General features: G+C 46.6%; 1 protein-coding gene across 10 annotated transcripts in view; it reads left to right on the top strand.

The window, feature by feature from the left end:
* The window catches only part of ENPP2 (ectonucleotide pyrophosphatase/phosphodiesterase 2), a 131,612-nt gene extending 129,478 nt beyond the window's left edge, over positions 1–2,134 (top strand). For all 10 annotated transcript variants that reach the window (XM_020872104.2, XM_020872106.2, XM_070477472.1 and 7 more), the window contains one exon: positions 1,532–2,134. In XM_020872104.2, coding sequence (XP_020727763.1) covers positions 1,532–1,702 — 171 coding nt within the window. In that variant the 3' untranslated portion in view covers positions 1,703–2,134. The remainder of the gene's footprint in view (positions 1–1,531) is intronic.
* Positions 2,135–17,793: the final 15,659 nt, after the last annotated feature.

Here is a 17,793-nt window from a genome sequence, read left to right as displayed (position 1 = left end):
TGGAGCTTTCCGAGACAGCTCAGTGCAGGTTCTTGGGCTTCGGTGTAGCTCACAGAGGCCGCTTGCGGTGGAAGGCTCCGGCGAAGGCATGCCTGAGCTGTCTCAGTCCTGGGACATGCAGCTGCCCTTCAACTTGTAGAAAGACTCTTGGCAGCCGTGGCAATTTGGGAATGAGATTATTTGCAAAGACCCTCTTGCCCCGTCTCTTCTCTAAAGGTAGACATTTCCCCACATTTTCAAGGTTCTCAGATCTCATTCTTCCTCTCAACTTCCCTCAAAAGTAAAAAATATTTTTTAAAGGATTTTTAAAATAATGCTTTGTTGGCATTATTTTTCTTTCTTCTTTTTTTGCTAATTAATTATTGGTTAATTTGGCTGCGCCGGGTCTCAGTTGTGGCATGTGGGATCCGGTTCCCTGACCAGGGATCGAACCTGAGCCCCCTGCTCTGGGAGCACAGAGTCTTAGCCACAGGACCACCAGGGACGTCCTGGCACTACTTTTTTTCATTTCTCCTTAGATGTGAAATAAGTCAGTGTGAGACATTGAAATGTCTTTCACCTCGAGTTTGGGCCAATGAGGCGACTCTTGGGAAGCAGTGAAGACAGAGAGATTTCCTTTCTTCCCATCCTGGGAACCCCCGTCATGGCTTTTCCACCCCCGCCTCCTTCCTCCTCCCTGCCCTTCCGCCGGCCCCGGAGCTGCAGGAAGCCTTCTCTGTGTACCAGCGAAGGGTCAGAGCGCTTGAGCGAGGTCTCCCAGGCAGGAAGCGGAAGAGCTGCATTTCCAACCCTGGCCTCTTGGGCCCCAAAGTGCCGGGTGTATCCACTGGGCGGCTCAGTTGACGTAAGTTGAGTCAAACTCATTCCAGTGTCAGTCCGTCGCAGTCTAATAGGTGACGTCATCGATCTAGCGTGTTCTTCAGAAGCTCCAGGGGCGCACGCATGCCGTGTGCGCTCAAGCTCTGCACCCCCCGGGGGAGGCCAGGCGCTGCCGTCCTCCTGCGCTCAGCTCCTCGCTGCAGTTCAACCTCGGGGCAGAGAGACAAATGACTGATTGCTCCGGGGCCTTGCGCTCTCGCGATCTTGACTTCTGTTCTGAGGACCCACTGAGTCAAATGCCCTCTTGCACCACACCTCGCTTTTATTCGGCCCAGCTAATCGCCGCTGAAAATGTTTCCAGCCAGGACTTCCCTGATGGTCCAGTGGTTAAGACTCTGCTTCCAGTGCAGGGAGCAAGGGTTCAATCCCTGGTCAGGGAACTAAGATCCCATATGCTGTGTAGATAGCCAGATGATAAAAATAAATCAAAGAATAATAAAGTAATTTAAAAAAGAAAATGTTTCCAGCCGAGGGCCAGTATTTGCGGTGCGTTGTGGGCGGGGATGTGGGAGCCGTGGGGAACCCAAGGGGGAAGAAAACACCTTGGCTTTGGGTGCAGGAGTTCAGAGGTCGTGTGTGGACTGGGACCAAACGGAGTGTTTGGAGAAACGCCTTTGGAAAATTCTGACTCTGTCTTTCCTTTCCGTGGCAGAGCTCAGAGGATGAGTCGAAATGGGTGGAAGAGCTTCTCAAGATGCACACAGCGCGGGTGCGAGACATCGAGCATCTCACCAGCCTGGACTTCTTCCGCAAGACCAGCCGCAGCTACCCGGAAATTCTGACCCTAAAGACGTACCTGCAGACATATGAGAGCGAGATCTAGCCTTCCGGCCCTCTGCGCCGCAGGCTTATCAACTGGTGTATATTTTTATATTGTTTTTGTATTTATTAATTTGAAACCAGGACATTAAAAAAAAATGCTAGTATTTTAATCCTGTACCAAATCTGACATCTTACGCCTGACTGACTCCACTGTTTTCCTCTAATGCTTGATTTAGGTAGTCCTGTGTTTTGAGTAGAGCTTGTAATAATTACTGCAGCTTGCATTTTTAGTGGAAGCTTCTAAATGGTGCTGCATATTCCATATTTGCATTGAGGAAATCTCAGTCTTCCAATGCACAGTTGCCACATTTAGTCCCGTACTGTGTTAAAATACTGATTTTGTAAAGTTGCATTCATTTATTATTGTTAATTATGACAGACATTTAAACCTTATAGACCAATCGTAAATATAATAAATCACACATTCAGTTTTTTTTTTCTGGTTTTATTTGGTCTTTGTTTCATATAAATTAGAGGGTTTGCTTCTAGTGTATTTCATGCATGAAAAGGATACATATCTTGTATTGGGCCCTCTTCCCAGTTGGTATAGTTTACATAGACAAAGGGGCGTCCTTAACGGTCCACCATGGTGGCTTGAATGAGGTTGAGGATGTATTGATAACATATCTGTGGGAGATCAGAAGGACAGAGGGGGAAGGGAACCAGAACCCCTGAATATCCTGTCTCACCTATCTATTTTTAAAAATATTTTGAACGTTGGAGGAACAGGTTCTTTTGATCAAGTTGTTTCAAAGCTTTTATTGGACTTAGCTGAGAGTGTACTAAGCATATATTCTGTGTAAGTATCAACCTAAGAACCAGGAACGATATAAAGAGAAATAAGACACTGAGATGATATATAGGCATGAAAGTGTATTTAACTAATCAAGGTAGAGAATAATGAATGCTAGAATAACGCAATATGACGGAAGGGTTTGAATGATGGGGTGATTTTTGATGGACCCAACTGTGGCCATAAATAATAATGAAGCACAAAGTGAGGAAGTCATTCAGAGATTTTCTGTCCTTCTGATTGTGTTATGGATAAAGGGCCATCTCAGTACTGCCATATTTCTAACAGTTAATAATCTTCTCTAAAAAAGAAAACAAAAAACAAAGAATAGCATGTTAAATTCTCCTTTAAAAATAAATTTGCTTAAGGGAACTTCCCTCGTGGCTAAGATTCTGTGCTCCCAATGCAGAGGGCCTGCATTCAATCCTGGTCGGGGCACTAGATCCTACATGCCCAAACTAAAAGATTAGATACCACACGCCCCAACGAAGGTCACAGATCGTGCATGCCAGCTAAGACCTGGGGCAGCCAAAGAAATAAATATTAAAAACATTTTTTTTCTTAAGACATTGTGTTAAAAAGTACATAACAAAAGCAGGACAGATGGTATATGGACAGTGGGGATATGGGAAAAATCATGAAAGTGGTATGAGAAAAACTGATGTTTGGGAAACACAGCTACAGGAATACACTGGAAGAAGTGCTGTGGTAATACTGATGACAGCTGTATTTATCCAGCAACTGCTATGTTCCATGCACATCTCTGGCCCTTCATACGCTCAGGGAAAATTTTATGGAAAAGGGAAGAGGTGAAGGTGGGGATGGACAAGGCTGGAATTGGGCTTTGGAGTTTGGGGTAAATAGGGTGGGAGCGAAGCCGTAGGTAACCATTAGTCAAATCCATTTCACCTGCCTTGACAAATCAAGGTCATCTACCAAAACACTTGCATGTCCTCCAAGTGGCATGTAGCCTAAACAATAAGATGTTTGCCCAGACTGTTTCCCAGGAACTTGGAGTCAGCTGTGTCCAATTTGAGCTGAGCTGGTTGAGACTGGATAGGACTCCCAACCCCTCCAACTGGGCATGCATGCGCGAACACCCACTCTCAGCGACCTTCTGACCTCACAGCCGGAACTTCCGCCTGCAGGTCGTGCTGTGTGCCTCCGGGCTTTGAATGTGCAGAGGCCTGTCGCTTAGTCACACCTGCACAGAGGACGATGACTGCTGTGCCTCCTCCCATCACCTCTCCCGTGATCTTCCCGCTCTCCAAGCCCCAGACCAGCCTGCCTCTTCAGTTTTTTATCCCATAAACACCCCAAGCTCCTTGTCTTCTGGGAGATGGATCTGACCTGACGTGTCTCTTCACTTGGTTGCCTTTCAAATAAATAATCTCTCTGCTGTAAAAGTCGGTGCCTCAGCGTTCTAACCTGCCGCCCATCAGGCAAAGCAAATCTGGTTTTGATAACAGAAGTGTGGTAGAAATGAATTGGGATATCACTCACTATTTAGTATCATGTCTTGATTAACTCATCATCTACTACATGCCAGTACCTATACTTGCTGTTGAGGATGAAACTAAATAAGATAAACATGGTTCCTTCACAGAATTTAGTGGAAAACAAGAGCCATTCAAAAACCGCAGGGCTTCGTTGTGATAGGCCCAGTGAGAGAATTAAACAGGAGCTGAGGGGCAAGGGAGTGGAAAGAGAGGCGGCTTTGATGACAACACAGCCAACATGTGAGGATGAGAAAAGCTGCCTCAAGAACAGAAATAAGGAAGAGCCTGCCCAGGGACTGGGGAATTCGCGACCCGGAAGTACACAGCTCGGCACAGTGCTCTTGCTTGAGAGGTCTCGCAACAGGAAAGGCTGATAAGGGATACGGTCCTGCCCCGAGAAGTCAGCCTACAGACTTTGGGAGAGGCCCAAACAGGAAGAAGTCGATCAGCCTTCCGAGTCCTTCTCCCTGGAATCCATGAGAAGGATGAACAATGTGCCTGCCACCAGGAAGGATGCTGAGTCAGAATGACTGGCCAAAGACAACCAGAAACTACCCCCAGTCCCGTAAAACCCTCGCCTACAAGACAGAGGGCAGAGCAGTTCTCCTGGTCCTATCACCCTGCTGTTCTCCACCCGGGTGCCCCTTCCCAATAAATCTTTTGCTTGGTCAGCACGTGTGTCTCCTTGGAAAATTCACTTCTGAGTGTTAGACAGGAGTCCAGTGTCAGGCCCGGGAGTGGGGGAGGGGCCCCCTTCCTGCAACACGAAGACTAGGGGTGAGAAAGACTTTGGCATGTGTGAGGGTCTGAAAGGAAATAGGTGTGCCCAGACACAGAGGCAGGGTTGTTAGGGAACAGGTCAGCAGATCCTTGTGGGCACCACTGAGGCATCTAAGTGCAATGGAAAATAATTGAGAAGTCACTGGCCGACGTATGACAGGGTTCCATTTAAGATTTCAGTGTATTGGCCTGGATATGCCCTAATTATATAGCCTCCTCTCAATCTCATTCCGCAACTAGAGAGTCCACCCAGTTAGGTGCAATCCATCAGTCAGTTCAATTGCTCAGTTGTGTCCGACTCTTTGCAACCCCATGAACCGCAGCACACCAGGCCTCCCTGTCCATCACCAACTCCCAGAGTCCACCCAAACCTACGTCCATCGAGTTGGAGATGCCATCCAACCACCTCATCCTCTATCATCTCCTTCTCCTCCTGCCCTCAATCTTTCCCAGCATCAGGGTCTTTTCCAATGAGTTAGCTCTTTGCATCAGGTGACTGAAGTACTGGAGTTTCAGCTTCAACATCAGTCCTTCCAGTAAATATTCAGGACTGATCTCCTTTAGGATGGACTGGTTGGAGAGTCTGAAATGCAGTACTTGGATGTAGTCTCAAAAATGACAAAATGATCTCTGTTCATTTCCAAGGCAAACCATTCAATATCACAGTAATCCAAGTCTATGCCCCGACCAGTAGGCTGAAGAAGCTGAAGTTGAACGGTTCTATGAAGACCTACAAGACCTTCTAGAACTAACACTCAAAAAAGATGTCCTTTTCATTATAGGGGACTGGAATGCAAAAGTAGGAAGTCAAGAAACACCTGGAGTAACAGGCAAATTTGGCCTTGGAGTACAGAATGAAGCAGGGCAAAGGCTAATAGAGTTCTACCAAAAGAACGCACTGATCAAAGCAAACACCCTCTTCCAACAACACAAGAGAAGACTCTACACATGGACATCACCAGATGGTCAACACTGAAATCAGACTGATTATATTCTTTGCAGCCAAAGATGGAGAAGCTCTATACAGTCAGCAAAAACAAGACTGGGAGCTGACTGTGGCTCAGATCATCAACTCCTTATTGCCAAATTCAGACTTAGGTGCAATAATTCTGCACTAATACTCCTAACAGCAGCATTGCAAGATAGAAGGGTCATTCCATTTTTAAGCACCATTTGCTAGCTCCTTGCATAGCTAGACTTGCACTTCACCTCAGATTGAACTCTTCTCAAAATAGACTATACCTGAGGCTTTGGGGGTGAGCAGTTAGCAAATTTAGTTGAGTACTGCTCCTCTATTTTTAATCCTTAGGTCAAATCTTTCTTTCTCATAAATAAACTGCGTACCAACCACTGTGTATTTCAGGTGAGCGGTTTTGCCGATAAACACATGTCATTAATTGGGGGGTTATTTATGAAAGTATCTGAATGGACAGGGACTCTATTAAAATGAGGTCTGGAAGATTATTTTAAGTTGGGGGTATTTTTTAAATTTTTTTATTTTGAGACCTTGGTCCATTCATGCTTTCATTGAGCTAGTTGCCAACTGCTTGCTAGCATGGTGGTCTTGTTTTAGCAGATAGGTTCAGAAACTGCCTCTCTAAAAGGAGCTCACTGTAAACAGAGTAAACCAGGAAAGCGGCCACATAGTTTCTCAAGGGTAAAAACATTCTGAATTGTTTTGAAGAGAGCTGACTTAAAAAAAAAAATCTCTGCACAAAAGCAGGTTTTGGTGTCCACTGGGCTTGCCCAGATTCAGGGCCGTCCCGTCTCGTTTTGGGAAGGGCTGCTGCAGACTGAGGACGTTCCTCCCTCCAGCTGTGTCTCTCTAGCTCTTTGCTGAGTCAGGCCGGGCTGCCTTGTGGGTGGGAAGTGGTGAAGGCGACAGGAATTCTCCCATGAGGGGAGGGCTTGTCCGGGGCCTTGAGGAACAAGATTGAGCTGTTTGAGTTTGGAGGCTGGGGTGAGCAGGGCGCCGCGAGAGGCTCACCGGGAGCGGCAAGAGCTCCTTCCTGGGCTGCACTTCTAGGAAGCGCCCGTCCTTGCCCCCTCCTGTCCCCTGCATGTCCCCACCCCGGCAGGGCATCTGGTTTCAGATGGAATGTCAAGGTGGGCCTGCTGCCCCGGCCCTGTGAAGTTTTGCCACCCGGCTCTTGGGAGCAGGCCAAGCTCCAACCCCTCTGTGAGCTCTGGGCTCTGCTCCCTCTAATTCCTTCACAAGGTTCTTTTCCTGCCTTTAGGTGGAAACTCAGGTGCTATTAATGTTCAAGTGAATACTTGAGACACTTGGCAGTGTTCTTATTCAAAAACGCCTAAGAAGGATTTTAACTTTAAAAGTCGTTTGGTATATTGGGTCATGCTCATGCACGTAAGTGACCTCAGTGCTGTCTGACTCTCTGTGACCCCGTGGACTGTAGCTCCCCAGGCTCCTCTGATCATGGGGTTCTCCAGGCAAGAACACTGGAGGGGGATGCCGTGCCCTCCTGCGGGGGCTCTTCCCGACCCGGGGCCAAACCCAGGTCTCTCATGTCTCCTGTATTGGCAAGCATGTTCTTTACCACCAGCACCCCCTGGGAAGCCCATGTTGGATCATACATATGTGTTAAAATAGAGTCACAATGTAAAATTACCTCAGTGAGGACAATAATGAAGACCAATTCTACCTTAATATGGAAATCAGCATTTATAGCCTGGTAGGCTACAGTCCATGGGGTCTCGAAGAGTCGGACACAGCTGAGTGACTTAACTTTCACTTCACTTTCCTGCATTGGAGAAGGAAACGGCAACCCACTCCAGTGTTCTTGCCTGGAGAATCCCAGGGACGGGGGGCCTGGTGGGCTGCCGTCTGTGGGGTCGCACAGAGTCAGACACGACTGAAGAGACTCAGCAGCAGCTACTATGTACCAGACTATGAGCTAGTGATCTTACCTGTGTGATGTTTTTCACTATCGTAACAGCTCTGACACACTTTCTAAACCCCACATTTTATAGCTGAGAAAAATTAGACTAAGTTGGTCAATGTCATATAGATGAAGAGAGGAAAGGCGAGATTTGAGCCCCTCTCTGGTTCCAAGAGCCATGCTGGTCTCCATACCACAGTGTCTTTCGGGCAGGAAGAGGAGAGGAACAAATGGGAAAGGACGCTGAGAAGCGGCGATATGCAAAGCAGTAAGACTCCCGAAGAACTGGGCAAATGTCTTTCAGGGAGAAAATGATAGAAGACAGTTCTAGCAAACACTTGAAAACTACGCGTTCCGAGGGCCTGTAACACTGTCAGGGAGTGGAAATTAGTTTCATGAAGCAGCTCGTGCTAGGTTTGGAGCTGGATGCGGAGATGGAAATTTAGGCTGGTCAGGCTGCGTTCAGGCAACAAGGGAGCTTGCTGAAAGGGTTCGGGCTTCACGCTGATGGCTCTTGGAGTCCATTGAGAGAAATCCAATGAGGACTGTGACTGAGGAAGCTCCACCTTCTTTCAGTTCATAGCACAGTTTGGAGACGAATCCAGGATAGTGCGTTATTGTTGCTGAACGTAACGATGGAGGTCGAGACCATTTCCCCAGTCTCGGGGACGGGTTACGTAGAGTCCCTGTGTTACAGCGCGCACCCGGTGTCATCCAGCTTATTCCCATCAACAGAGCATGTACGTCGGTCCAGTCTCCGGACACCCCGCCCTTCCCCGCTCCCCTTGGGAGCCGTGGTTGTTCTCCATGTCTGTGTCTCTATTTCTGCTTGCAAGTAAGGCCATTTGTACCATTTCTCTAGATTTCACATATGTGCATTAATACACGATATTTGTTTTTCTCTTTCTGACTTACTTCACTCTATACGACGTTCTCTGGGTCCAAAAGGGAGGGGATATATGTTAACGTATATGCATGACTGATTCATTTTTCCATGCAGTAGAAGCTAATACAATATTGTAAAGCAACTATCCTGCAATAAAAATTAATTAATAACAAAACAAAATTTAGGGAAAATCTCTTATAGGAATGATTTTAATTTAATGTAATGAAATGGTAATGCATAGATTTTTATCAGGCAATAAGACATTTTTGCATCTATACCTAATTTTGAATTACATATGAAAAAATACAGTAACTCAATTTATTTATAACATATGATCAAAGACATTACATTTCCTGGCTGTTAAAGTTGTGTTTTATAGTGTTAATAACAAATGTAATAAAAAGTATTTTCTTAAAAGATAAAATAAAATATATATTTAGTACATAAAAGTAGCTTTGGGGGTGGAAAGGTGGGGGAAGTTGACAGAAAAATGTGTGTGCCTTTGTGCTTAATCGCTCAGTCGTGTCCGACTCTTCTACGACATGGACTGTAGCCCGCCAGGCTCCTCTGTCTATGGGGATTCTCTAGGCAAGAATCCTGGAGTGGGTAGCCATTCTATTCTCCAAGGGATCGAACCCAGGTCTCCTGCACTGCAGGTAGATTCTTTGCCGCCAGTCACCAAGGAAGCCTGACAGGTAAATAGGAGATTCAGTACAGAAACAGAAAGAGGGATAATAAGCATAATTCAGAGGCTTTTAATTCTGGCAACTGGGGAGATGATGGGGCCGAAACCTCAAAATTCTCAGGAAAGGAACAGGTGGAAAGATGTTGGCGGAACAAGGAGATAATACGTTATTAATTCATAAGGCCTGAAATAGAAGCGTGAGCAAGCCATCTTCGTGAAAGTGATCAGGAAGCAGGCAGAAAAGGAGACCCAAGGTAAGGAAAAATCGACACCCCTGGTATGTAGGTGTCAGTTAATATAATACCCATGGGCCCCATGACCCCTGTAAAGTATGCAGAGCAAGAGAAACCAAGAGAGAGCAGGAATGCCAACATTTCAGGGCAGGGGAGAGACGGCAAGTTCATATTAGGCGGTGGGGCACACTCTGGAGATTTGTGGGTATACAGGCTTAGGCAGCTTTAAGTCTAGTGTTTCTCATCTGTAAAAGGGTGATGTGGGACCTGCTCGGCGGTGGTGAAGGCTCCGTGCTCTCAACGCAGGGGGCGCAGGTTCGGTCCCTGGTTGGGAGCTATGATCCCACATGCCTCGCGGTGCAGCCAAAAAAGTAAAAAGAAAAAAGTGATGACAATAACACTTTTCAGCGTCAGCAAAAGAATTGTGGCAAGAAACCTCATTGAAATATAAACTGATACATTTTCCCTCCATTTTTAACACCACTTCCCAGCAAGGAAGGCATCCCCTTTTAAACTGTTTTCTTGGCTTCAGGGCTTTTTGCAGAGTGGGTGTGGGGAGCGGCAGTAGTCTATAATTAATGGATTTCCTGTCTTTTGTGAAAACCTAAACCCACTGAAGAACTGGAAAAAAATAGTCTTTAGCGTGCCAAGAGAGAAAGGGGCCTTTCCTGGGATTCAGGACAGGGAGAAGGCTGCGGATCCTAGCGGTGATTACACACCAGGAGGGCTTCCCTGCTGGCTCAGGTGGTAAAGAATCCGCCTGCAGTGCAGGAGACCTGGGTTCGATCCCTGGGTCAGGAAGATCTCCTGGAGAAGGAAATGGCACTCCATTCCAGTGTTCTTGCCTGAGAACCCCATGGACAGAGGAGCCTGGTGGCTGGAATCCATGGGTCGCAAAGACTGGACAGGACTGAGTGACTAACATGTACACTCCAGGGCGTGCTGTGTGTTCCTTTTAGGGGGCAGAGCCCTAGATTCCAGCATCCTGACCTCAGCCTGGAGATGGGAGATATCCAAGGGGTTTCAAGGGACTTGAGGATGCACCGTGGAGGCACCCATGCCCGCTGCCCTTCTCCCATCATTCCCCATTTACTAGATTCTGGACTAATCAGGGGTGAGACAATGATGGGACTCTCCACAAAGACTGAAGTAAAACGTGTAAGCCATGTAAACTGGAGTTTAGATTAGAAATGCAATTTATTTTAGGGAAATAGATTTAGGGAGTGAGCTACACTATAGACTAGCTACATTTGGAAAATGCTTAGCATCAGCTTGGTCTATGTCAAGTGTTCAAGAAAATTATCTAAATAAACAGTGAAGGAGAGTCAGGAAGAGGAAAAATCTTAATGCATGCATGTGGAATCTAGAAGCAGGGTACAGATGAACTTGTTTGCAGGGCAGGAAGAGAGATGCCTACATAGAGAGTGGAGTTATGTACATGGTGGGGGCGGGGTGTGTGTGTGATGAACTGGGAGGTTGGGATTGACATGTATACACAACTGCGTGTGAAAGAGAGAGCTGGTGAGGACCCGCCGTGCACGCAGGGAGGTCAGCTCTGCTCTGAGACCACCCAGCCAGGGGGGTGGAGGAGGGGGAGGGATGTGTATGTGTCCACAGAGCTGATTCTCCTCCTTGTACAGCAGAAAGCAACACGGCACTGTAAAGCAGCTATCCTCCAACGAAAACAAAGGATCCAGGAAGAAACACGTTCACGGAAGAAGTATCTGGAAAGGTAGGGAAAGAATAGAGAAAGAGCGAGTATTGTGAAACCCAAGGACAGAGACACTTTCAGGACGGAGGAAGTGGTCAGTGATACCAGATGCCAGAGGGAAGTTAAGTTAGACAGGAATTTGAAAGCATCCATTTGCATTTTGCAAAAAGGTGGCCATCCAAGACCTTCCTGGAAGCACTTTCAATGAAGGGGTCTGAGAAACTGCCGCACTGTCCTGGGAGGAGGAGAGAATGGAGACCATGTGGGAGGCAGGCAGTGGAGACTGGCCCTTTGGAGTTCGGAAACAGGAGAAACAGACAATATTTGCAGGTGGGGAGAGCTGAGGGAGCAATTTGTGCTATTTAGGATGGGAAAACTTTTCACAGGCTGTTGAGAGGATTTGATCATCCTGGAAAGGCACTCATGGGTAAAGCAACTGAATTAGAAACAAATTCAAAATTGAAAGCAATGGATGAATAAAGAGTCAGCTGTCATGGATTTGCCTTCAAATTAAAGAACTAATAGAATTATCTTGTGAATTGTGTTAGCATAGAACATATGACATACATCGAGCTTTGCAAAATGGTGGCCTGCAGGCTGCATACAGATTACTTTGCTGTGCCCATGGGATATTTTTTAAAGATTAGACTCCAAAGGTTTTTAACCTCTCCTGAAACATTGAGAATCTTTAACTTAGTCATTGTTCATAGGCTATTGTTCCTGTCAACCCTCAGTGGAAGTCTATTTGTCTGCCCTTAGCAGCATTCTCAAGCATTTTCTAGAACAGGGTTGGCAAAGGTTTTCTGTAAAAGGCTTTGCCATTCAACCTCTAATTGCTCAACTCTGCCATTGTAGACTCGAATCAACTGTAGACAGCACATAAACGAATGGGCTCTGTTTTGTTCTAATACACCCACCTGTCTTATTGTTCTTTATGCTCCAGATGGAATACCACTTGCCATTTTTTATTGTGCTGGTACTTTTGTTTTTCATACTCGTCCTACTGCATTAATTTAATTTGCTTGCCTTTACTTTTAAATTTTTTATTAATTTTTAAAAATTTTATATTGGTGTATAGCCAATTAGCAATGCTGTGATAGTTTCAGGCAGACAGCAAAGGGACTCAGCCATACATAGACATGTATCCCTGGTCCCCCAAACTCCCCTCCCATCCAGGCTGCCACAGAGCATTGTACTTCGCTTGTCTTTAGACCCTTGATTTTGACTTCCATGTAGGCTCATCAGACGCTTTGGACTGAAGGACTCAGTGTTAAAACCCACAAAGTCTTGAGTAAACTATGATGAACTGGTCACACCACCCTGATGTTTGCATTATGTTACATTTCTATTCTAATCTACTTTGCCATGGAAAATGCACCGTCATTTTCCTTAATTAGTTAAAAAATCTTAGTAATCTTTGATCTCTTTCTGTCTTAGGGCTTTGTTTGCCTTTTCAGTAATAACTCCAGCCAGGGTTCTGCTTTAGTAAGTTTATCTCCTCCCCTTCAAAGGGGTGGATCTTGTCTTGTTCATCTTTCCATCCAGAAACATTGCCTAGTGCCTAGTAGAGATTTGATTATCACTGAGAGAAAGGTGGGTGGCTGGTGGGCCTTCCTCTCTCTTGACCCTCTCAGATAATGTCATCGTGGCTGAACGCCTCCAGGCTGGGATGAAGATAAACTGGTGATTCAGAGGCCAGCACATCCTGAAGTGAGAACTACGCTCCTTCTGTGTTGATGGCATTCACTCCGGGCCGTGACAGCACCCCAGCCGGAGAGCCACAGCTTCCTGTCCTGCTCTCCACTTCGCGAAGACTCAGTTGCTCATTTGGTCGAAGGAGCCCTGCGCCTCTGCCGTCCCCTTTCACACAAACAGCGTGAATCTGCAACGTGAGGAAAGACCCCAGGGCGCTGAAACCGGAAGCAGCTTCAAGTTTGCACTCTATCCTCTAGTAGTCCTCGGCTGTGTTTCCTTCCTGGCAGTCAGTTCATTTGTAAAATAGGGATGCTCATATGTATCTCTTTGGGTGTTTATGAAAATTGGAGACAACTGTCAACTGAAAAAAACTGCACAACCTCAATGTTGAGAATGATGTTTCATGTGGCGGGTTTTCTGAGGACTCCAGTCCAGAGGACAGCCTCTAACACGGGTCTGAGGGACTGTTCCAAAGAGACAGGAGGAGCCAAGACATATAGGAAGTTTTGCAACAAAACCCAAAGAGTGGGAACATAGAAAGATTACTGTTAATCAGAGCAAACCAGACATGAGTTGAGGAATCTGGCGCGTTTTTCTCTGCAGGAAGATCCCGGAGTCCCTTGAAGGAGTCCCTTCAAGATCTCGTTGAAGCCGTTCCCTTGACATGCAGCTAAACTCTCCGGGGCGTTTCCTCCGGTGCACGGTCCGAGGTCCGCAGTGACTGCTGGCTTAGAACCACAGCAGCCTCTGGTGCTGACACGGCGGGTGCGGTCCTTCACCCACACAGAGAGCCCGGTTCGCGAACACCTGGTGCTTCCGGGGAAGCCCGGGGACTTCCGGGGAGACCCCGGGGACTTCCGGGGAAGCCCGGGGACTTCCGGGGAGACCCCAGGGTGTGGCAGCGGGGCTTTACACCAAGCCGACCGATGCGCTGTCAGTGTGTTGTGTTTCAGACGCCGAGTGCAGCACTTCACAGGTGAAACTGTATTTAATCCTCACAAACATAACACGATCCACTGTCCTGGGAACGAAGGTGTTCCTAGGATTCAGGACTTTAAGCTCTAACACTGGGAACAGCCCCAAGCACCCTAGGACAAACGGGTCACCCCAAAGCCCATCAGTTAAGTGTATTAGTGGACCCATTTTATAGACGAGGAAGCTAAAGTTTAGAGAGGTAAGGAACCTGCTGAAGATCGCGCGTGTGTGGCAGAGCTGGGATCTCCAGCCACAGCTGCACAAGGTCCGATCCAGAGGCCTCCGTCTAACCCAAGGCTCTATCCTCTCTTCCAGCTCCACCGAGCGTGGACAGAGCTGTCCTTCTCAGTAGGAAGCTGGCCAAGTTTCATAGAAGCCTGGGATTTTCTGGACGAATGGGGTGGGTTGAAGGAAGGCTGGTTTGAGTTCTCTTCTTTAACACCAGAAGGAAAACCTTGTTCCCCTGGTGGGGAAGCATTTTAACCTGGGGGTGAGGAGTGAGAGCGGAGGTGAAGTCTGATCTCTTTCCTCTTTTACACTTTCACTAAAAGTGCGAAATAAGCTCAGTCCCGTCGAGGTCACAGTAAATATCTCTCTGTGGCTTGTACAAGTCCACACCACATGCATCTGTGGACATTATAAGGAGTCCTGTTGCTCTAAAGCTGGGGAAAGCATTCGTTTCTCTGCATGCACAAGTCAGAAATCTTACCCCGAGAGATAAAAGCAGTTTACGGTCTGAATATAATAAAACGTCAGTTCATCTTTGACAACACATGGTGAGGCATCCACCCTCACCATGATGAAAGTCCAAGTATTCTAGAGCAAAATGAACTCTCTTGAACTAAAAACTATTTTGTTCCTGAGCAACGTTTGTGTGCACGTTCACTCGTTTCAACCGTGTCCGACTCTGTGACCCTGTGGACTGCAGCCCGCCAGGCTCCTCCGTCCATGGCATTCTCCAGCAAGAATACTGGAGTGGGTTGCCATGCCCTCCTCCAGGGGATCTTTCTGACCCAGGGATCGAATCTGAGTCTCCTGCATCTCCTGTGTTGCAGGCAGATTCTTTACTGCTGAGTCATCAGGGAAGCCTTCCTGAGCAATATTTATTGACAATAATACTAATGAAAAGGTAGTTGTCACAGGCCCATGAATGAGAATGCTCCATAGGTGAGTAACACCTGGGATTCCCCAATAAAAATGTGTCTTCCATTGGTGTGTTGGACCTGAGACAGGCCAAACAAGAGTGATTTTGGGGGCGAGCGCCAAAGAGCTGCAGCATCCTGAGAAGCAGGGCAGGTGGAATCAGGAGGCATTTTCTACAGGCCCAGGAAGCAGAGCACCTGGGGATTGCAGCCTGGAGGACGGCCAGGTAAGGGACGGCGGCCGGTGCTTTGGCATCAAGGAAACTCTCTCATGAAAAAGAGGCTCCCTTCCAGTGCATCTTCTGTATGTCTCCAAGTCTTATTCTACACTGCTTCTTCTGCTGTCTTTATCAATAGTTATGTCAATGCATTAGCTTTATTTTACCTAAGTATAGTTGGTTTACAGTGTTAGTTTCAGGTGTATGGCCAAATGATTCAGTTGTATATATATATATATAGAACAAACCTAAACAACGTATTAAAAAGCAGAGACATTGCTTTGCCAACAAAGGTCCACCTAGTCAAAGCTATGGTTTTTCTAGTAGTCATGTATGGATGTGAAAGTTTGATCATAAAGAAGACTGAGCACCAAAGAATTGCTGCTTTTGAAATGTGGCATTGAAGAAGACTCTGGAGAGTCCCTTGGACTGCAAGGAGATCCAACCAGTCCATCCTAGAGGAAATCAGTCCTCAATATTCATCGGAAGGACTGATGCTGATGCTGAAACTCCAATACTTTGTTCACCTGATGCAAAGAACTGACTCACTGGAAAAGACCTGATGCTGGGAACGATTGAAGGAAGGAGGAGAAGGAGATGACAGAGGATGAGGCGATTGGGCGGCATCACTCCAAATCAATGGGCATGAATTTGAACAAACTTTGGGAGATGGTGATGGACTGGGAGGCCTGGGGAGCTGCGGTCCATGGGGTTGCAAAGAGTCGGACATGACTGAGCCACTGAACAACTATACACATATATGTGTGTGTATATATATATGTATTCTTGTTTGGAATCTTTTCCCTTATAAATTATCACAAGATATTGAGTATAGTTCCCCACTGTGCTACACAGTAGATCCTTACTGGTTATAATACATTACCTTTAGTTATTCTTTGCATTGAAGCACTGTTGGTTTAAAATGTGTTAGTTTCACGTATACAGCAGAGTGATTCAGTCAAATACACACACACACACACACACACACACACACACACACACATTCTTTTCCAGAATCTTTTCCCTTATAGATTGTTACAAGATATTGAGTATAGTTCCCTGTGCTATATGGTGGGTCCCTGTTGGTTATATTACCTTTAAAATATTATTAAAAATGATGTTTGAGAATGTGCTGACAGCAGTATCTTGCTTCTACTTCACCTACCTTTCACTTCCACAAGCTTAGCTTCTGGGCTTGGGTTAGTTTAGTTTAGGTCTTGGTTTCCATAAATTATGGGGCAACAGCACTCCTTCCTGCCTCACCCAAGGTAGACTTCTTACTTGGAGTGACCAGTGAGATCTTGGTAGTTAGGACGGTGTGAGGAGGATTCAGGACTTTTCCTTTTGTGCTGCCTGAGAGATCATACTAAGTTCCTTATGTTAAATTGCTGCTACGCCTAAAAGGGAAGATTTCTCTACAGGAAGCACAAGCCAGCCTTTTGTTCAGTTGAAGAAGCTTGCCTCCAGGTTTGCTTCTTTTCATTTCTCTTCTAGTCTTCTTGGTCTTCCTTTGAGACCTCCCCTCGGGAGGGGGATCGTTTCTGTTACGGGCCTGGACCGGCAGGACATGGAGGGCACACTCACAGCGGGAGACGGAAGACAGCTGAGAGAAGGCGCAGTTTGCAGGGGTCGAGGCAAACCAGCTAGAGGTAGTGACGCACTCTGGCAAGGGGAGCTACTGCCCTTTGGTCTTTGAGCCAAGAAAAGGAGAGGTTTCTGGAACCTGGAGGAAGAGCTGTAGTTGTGGAGATGGTTCTCGAGCAATGGCTATGATATTCAGAAGCAGGATGCAGCCGTGTCAGACCCATGGCTGGCAGGGAGAGACCCCGGAGAGAAACACAGTGGACTGTCTCCCTCCCGCTGGGGTCTCCCCTTGGTCAGACCCAGTCGGAGGCTGGAAGACGAAGGAGCTTGTTGGTAAGTCCGCCGTGTCCTGCTGAACCACACGGCAGAGCAGAGGGGAGCCGGGGACAAAGGGGACAGGGGACGCAGCAGTGAAGTTGTGCCTTTGATCACTTTGTGGAGCTTCCTTCTGCCTTTTCTTCTTTTGGCTAATTTGCAAGGGAGCACCTCATCTAGGGCAGCTGACTGCTGCTGCCTTCTCAGGCTCTCTTCATCCCTTCACATCCGTGTTTAATGATCATTGTCTGGAATGGCGCCTGAGGAACGTGGACTGTGCTTTAGTTGACACTTTTCTAAACATTTTTAAAAAATTGGAAGTATAGCTGACTTACAATGTGTTAGTTTCAGGTTACTGCACAGTGATTCAGTAATATGTATAACACATGTGTGTGTATAATATATATTATACATATATATATACATATGTATTTTTTCAGATTCTTTTCCCTTATGAAAATCTCTGTCGTATCTGACTCTGTGTGACTCCATGAGTTGTAGCCCACCAGGCTCTTCTGTCCACGAAATTCTCCAGGCAAGAATACTGGAGTGGGTTGCCATTCCCTTCTTCAGGGGATCTTCCCAAACTGGGGACTGAACCCAGCTCTCCTGCATTGCAAGTCGACTCTACTATTTGAGCTACCTGGGAAGCCCCTTTTACCTTATAGTTTATCACAAA

Source organism: Odocoileus virginianus, chromosome 15 (genome assembly GCF_023699985.2).
Source record: "Odocoileus virginianus isolate 20LAN1187 ecotype Illinois chromosome 15, Ovbor_1.2, whole genome shotgun sequence".
Classification (NCBI taxonomy): domain Eukaryota; kingdom Metazoa; phylum Chordata; class Mammalia; order Artiodactyla; family Cervidae; genus Odocoileus; species Odocoileus virginianus.
Note: the sequence above shows the minus strand (reverse complement) of the source record. Positions and strands in the feature narration are given on the sequence as shown.